At 35.3% G+C, this 6,073-nt stretch overlaps 1 protein-coding gene across 1 annotated transcript in view; it reads left to right on the top strand.

Moving 5' to 3' along the window:
• The first annotated feature begins 638 nt into the window (after window positions 1–638).
• Window positions 639–6,073, top strand: part of LOC131155800 (uncharacterized) — a 29,245-nt gene continuing 23,810 nt past the window's right edge. Inside the window, exons 1-3 of the mRNA XM_058109214.1 lie at window positions 639–813; window positions 929–980; window positions 1,207–1,296. Coding sequence (XP_057965197.1) covers window positions 686–813; window positions 929–980; window positions 1,207–1,296 — 270 coding nt within the window. The 5' untranslated portion in view covers window positions 639–685. The remainder of the gene's footprint in view (window positions 814–928; window positions 981–1,206; window positions 1,297–6,073) is intronic.

The raw sequence follows: 6,073 nt of genomic DNA, 5'->3' as shown, positions 1-6,073 counted from the left end.
AAATGCAAAAACATGAATGAAATGAAACCTAACCTTGGGGGTTTCTGGATGCAGCTTCCAACCAAAAAATCAAAACCATACTATACTTATGAATCTAAAATAACAAATTTTTAAACATTTGGTTAATCTTGAATCACGACTCAATGAAACCAATTTTGTTTTACAATAAGAAAAATACGTACTTCATTTTCTCCTTTTTATGACTTTCTTCGCTTGGTCATTCAAACGGTCACCTGCTCAAGTCCACTCCCGAATAGTCACATGAGCTCGTACACCTGCTGTTGCCGTCCTTCTCTTTGCTCTCTACAAACACCTCTCTCTCTTTGCAAACAGCTCCCTCTTTGCTCTCTATTCGCGAGTGAAATGAAGGAAAAAAGACCAATTCAAGCAAATCTCGTAAGATGGTCCAGCGAGATTTGCCATGCGTAACATGCCGTTCTATTTCCCAGACAATTCTCGCAGGACCATCCTGCGAGATTTGCTGTCATGGTCTTGCGAGATTTGATGCTCTCACATGACAAAGTTGTGAGATTACGTAACCATTAAATTGGAAAAATTTGTCATAAACAAAGTATTATTTAATATTTTATTATAAAATAATAATAAAATGGGGGAAAAACTCAAAAACTTTCAACATTCCCCCCTCCCAAACAGCAACTGCCCGTTCTGCCCCTCTCGAGCGAAAATGTCCTCGCTACACGCAACGCTGACCGACTCACTCTGCTGTCTCACCTTTCCGTTTTCGTCACCATCATCATCATCGTTATCGTCGTTTTCTTCTCTCTGTTGTCCTTCCCCACGTTGCTCCATCAGGTACGGCATTCTCGACTTCTTACAGACGCCAATTCCTTGCATTGATAAACTCTTTTTCTCAAATAATTTCCTTCCATTTATTGATTTCTCTACGATTTTGTTGGAGTGATTTCAGGGTCAAAATGTCGTCTCCGTCGCTTCCCCCTCTCCCCGAGAATGGCATCGTCGTGCGTACCCTCCTTTTACTCTCTCTCTCTCTCTGCATATGCTAAAGGGCCTTTTTTTTTTTTTATCTTGCGCCTTTTGATTCCGGAGTGGGGATTTGAATTTGTTGTCGGAGTCCTCGGCGCAAGTCACTATAGCTTTAGCATCTCTCTCTCCTTACGTTTTTTTTGTTTTGTTTTGTTTTGTTTTTGTTTTTGTTGCAAGTAAAATGGAGGTGTATGTTAGCAGGTAGGTGTTGGTGGTTTGGGACTGGACTACTTGGCAGCCGTTGCCTCTTATCCTAAGCCGGATGACAAGATAAGAAGCACAAGCTTGAAGGTAACACCCTATCTTAATGATGTGCTGTTGTGCGTAGTATAATGTTCGTCGTTGTTTGGGATTTGGCAACTCGGCCTCGACGAAAAATGTTGTAGCTCAGTGAGTTGACTCTAACTCGGACAGATATTTGTGGATGTAATTTATTATTTTTTAAAAGATTTTTTGGTTACTAAGAAAGAAAAAAAGGAAAAAAAGAAAAGCTAAAGAAATATTGCAGGTTTGGTAGTAGAAGGCAGTTTTTATTTGGGAAAATTACAAAAATCAACTTGTAGTTTAACAAAAATAAACACTTAGCTACTCTGTGGTATGATACCTAAACCCCCTCTTGTGATTTTTTAAAGTATGAAAAATTATAAGTCCGTTAATTTGCTTGGTGGAAAATCAGTATATTAGATACATATGTTATTTTTTGGACAAAATAGTCCGTTAATTTGCTTGATGGAAAATCAGTGTAATTGATACATATGTTATTTTTTGTACAAAAATACCCTTGAATGAGTATTTTTAATGTAATGATAAATGAAAGGTGTATGAGCTTTGGCAACCTAATTTCTATTTGGGTGCATCCATGGATATCCACCACCTCTATACCTTACTATCAACTACGCCTCCTAGTCTTTGGATAAAAAACAAACCTCATGGCTCTAATTTTATTTTATTGAAATCTATATACAAATGAAATTTCCATTCATTTTTTTATGATGATGTGGCTTATCTAATGTTTGTTGATGATCATTCCTAATCTGTTCTTTTTTAGCTCTTCATTTTTTTTTTAATTATAAAATATCAAAGCCCATTATTTTTTTTGGCTTGAGGGAATATTGTTTTCTTGTTGTTGTTGTTGTTGTTGTTGTTGTTATCAGCTACCTGATTTTTAAAGAGAAAATTATAATATATGAAGTCACAATCCTAAATTACAAAAAATCGAACGTTATAAAATTTTGATCAAGTATAAATAGTACATTACAATTCTTCAAATATAAGTATTAGATCAAGTAGTAACTTTATCAAATACCAAAAAAACTAAAGGAAATTCTACTTTTATGTTCAAAGAAAAAAGCATTTGCCCATAAATTCATTAAATGCAAATAAATGACAACAATTCCTCATTTGCATCATCTAGTCCAGAAGAAAGAGGTGGTGGATATTCATGGATGCACCCTAGGAATTAGGTTGCAAAAGCTCATACACCTTTCATTACATGAAAAATGCTCATTAATTTAAGGGTATTTTTGTCCAAAAAATAGCAAATGTATCCAATAGATTGATTTTCTGTCAAGCAAATTATCAGAGTTTTAACTTTTCATACTTTTGAAAACCACAAAGGGGGTTTATGTAATTTTTTATTTATTTTCAGTTTTTTAAAAAATACCATATTATTTTTGAGTTTTCCAACATTTGTATAGAACATTAAAAAGGGATATTTTTAAAATTGTTTTTCAAGTTTTTCTTATAAATTTTGAAATATTAGAAAACAAAGTTGAATTTTTGTAATTCTTTGAAAACTTGAAAGGGACAAACAAAAACCATTTTCTACAACTATCAAGCCCATATGCAGACTGCTGTCTAATCATTATGGGAACAAATACTAAAATGAGTTAAAGGGAAGCACTGTAATCAGTTTCGCTGTTTCCCCATCTGATGTTGCTCTCATTGCACAGCACATTTGTATGGGCCTCACTTTCATGCCCCTAGTTATGGTATGTGACCAGTCGTGCTCCATCCACCAAAACGCAATGGAAGCACTAGGCGTAAGAAAGAAATAATTTTTGCAACAAATTATCATTTAGGTACAAGTAATAAGCCAGGGAAAGCATTTATTTCAAGTTCAAATATATTCCATTGCACAAACAAAACAAGATTTGTTTGTTAAAAACACAAGTATATTCCATTGTACAATCAAAAGAAGATTTACATTCACCAGACTCTTTCCATTGGGCTTTACTCACTTGACACACAACATTAGTTCAATTCCATACTTCTTGGGCTAAACAAGTTTGGCTTTCCTTCAATCCAATTGAACTTGGAATTGTTTAAGGGAATGGGCTGAGCAACTACGAGCTCAATAGACATCCTTAATTTACCCTTACTCATATAAGGACGTCATCACTTTAAGATATGTGTGTGTGTGTGTGTTTTTTTTTAAATTATTATTATTATTATTTTATAAACATGCATGCATATACCTATTTTTATGAATGCATTCCCTAGTCAAAGTAATCTCTTTGTTGAGGGCTACCATCTCAAGCCATCCAAATAGCACACACTTTGGCATCATTTCAACATACCATTAAAATACTTAAAAACTACCAATTTCCAGCTTGGCCAACCACCGCATAAGTAGAAATACCCTTTGGAGGTTTACGACCTTTCACCCAAGGGAGACACAATCTCTACTTGCTCAAATTACTGTGTCACTAGCACAAACACATGCTACATCACATCCAATTATTTCGCATAATAGGAATTTAATAAATGCAGAAACAGTGCTCTTCCTTCAAAGGCAAATACGCATCGAGAATAAATGTCCCAAATGCTAAAAAAATGCAGCTATGAAAACCAAGGAAAACACGTATGCTGCTTTATATAATAATTAAAAGATGATCAATGTACAAATCCTTCTGTATTAGGATTTAATTACATATGTGCTTCTCCCATTTTCCTTGAGATATTCCATTTTTCCCCAAATTATTGTGATTATCAGCTTTTCCAATTTATTTTAATGGTCCTCGGAAATTTATATATTTTCCCTTAATTTTCCTGATTTTTCTTGATCTTCTGTAGAATTTTCACTTTCCTCTCTCGAATTAGGGTTTATAGAAATTGTAGCTGGTATACTATTGTAGTTGTTATTGTTTTATTTTTTTTCCCCCTTCCTGGCTTGATGGGTGCCACTTTTTTTTTTTGAATATTTTTGCCGAAACTCCAGAGGTTATTTATATTTTGACATGCACTCTCATACTTTCATTTCATCCAACTGTATTGTACCATTAATAATTTTAATAAAACTCCTATATCTATCAACTTAAAGAGTGCAGACTTATCTTCACTTAAATAATGGGCAATATGCTTAGCCTAAGTTCATTCAACACTATGGAAAAAAAAGAAAAAAATGCAAACAGCTATGCAATATATGAAACTAATTTAAATTTATCATGTCTCAAAGGAATGTTTATCACACTCACCACACATGTGCACACATGCAATGCACATAAATAGAGGGGGAGACCTATCATTATGATTGGGTCTTCTAATTTACAGACATTTTTACATGATATCAGAGCATGGTCTTGAGACTAAACCCTAAGTGCTGCCACCATTGCTAAACCAAACTCTAAAACTGCAATCCTTTGCGTGTCTATGACTGTTGGAGAGCTGCTCACACCACAACAGGCCTGAAACAACTCCAGCAGTTTCTGGAAATACAGCTGTTCCTGGAAAATTCATGTCACTACCAGAATTGAGTGACAAAAACCTTATGATATTTTGCAAAATCAGCATCATAGTAGCCCAGAGACATTGCTGATATGTTGCATCCTGAAATCCCATCATTGGAAGTCCAGCCACACACCAGGCTGAAGGCTGACAGCTTCAAATCCATGCGCCAGTGCACGAGATTTCATTAAGCTAGTTCTTTGTCCAATTTGTTCCTACATGGTTTGAATCCCTCTATAAATCGTGTTATCAAGTTATAGGTCCTGAATTTTTTAGTTCTTAGCTTGTGACTCTTTGTTAATGCTATTAGAGGCTGTTCATCACTGGTGATTGGGGCTGTGGCAGTGTTTCACTGGTGATTGGGGCTGCGGCAGTGTCTCATCAGTGCATTTGTATTTTCTTCTGGTTGTTTATCTTATTTGTTGATATGGTTTTGTTTGTGGGGTGTTGGAATGGGGCTTATGAACCCCAAAAAATATGTTGTTTTTCCTCATTAGCCATCACAGATTCCACCCTTGCTTGTTCAGCCATTGGTAAACATGGTACAATATTTTTATCGGAGGAGTATTCGAGGTTCTTGCAGTATTTGGTATCCTTGCAAGCATCTCATCACATTTCATCTCTTGCTCAGAAAGTAATCTTACGGCTTGTATGTCATCAAATATCTCTCCAACTAGTTCTTGGGTCTTCTATTCTGCAACTGCTGAACAAATGATAGGTATAACCAACATATTTTCTGTCCTCCCATTATTCTGAAAACTACCTTGAGCTACAGTTAGTGATGGGTTGACTATTTCAATTAATTGGAATAGGACAGTTAATTCTGCTCCCTTGGTCTCTATTTCTTTGTTTCGCATATTCCTAAATCCCCTTTAGTCCCATGTCTATTAGTAAGATTTCATGATTGCTAAATTGTTTTGTGATCTTGTTTCTAGATTTTGTTGTTATTTAGGATTTGAGACAAGGAAGATGATTGGCACAGGACATTAGGCTGGTGGACTTACTACTTTTGAGTCGATCTCTCCTCTTGATGCCAAACCAGTTCAAATCCATCACTGCCTTGGTCATCCTCAGTTGAATAAGTTAAAACAGATTGTTCTTTTCCTTCTTTGCTTGAAATGATTTAAAAAAATCAACTCTTGAAAAGGCTTTCATAGGACGTACAAGAATCCTATTAAACAAAAACAATACAAATAACACACATAGCATATACATGCATACCAAACAAGTGAGAAATGCAAGGGGATTTGAGTTTTTTGTTTGTTATGGCTGGATCTACAAAGTAGGCTACCAACATATCCTCATAAGAGGAATTAAGCCATCTGTAGTTCCCAAAAAAACA

The sequence above is a fragment of the Malania oleifera genome, chromosome 5 (assembly GCF_029873635.1).
Source record: "Malania oleifera isolate guangnan ecotype guangnan chromosome 5, ASM2987363v1, whole genome shotgun sequence".
NCBI classification, from domain to species: domain Eukaryota; kingdom Viridiplantae; phylum Streptophyta; class Magnoliopsida; order Santalales; family Ximeniaceae; genus Malania; species Malania oleifera.
This window is presented reverse-complemented; position numbering and strand designations above follow the sequence as displayed.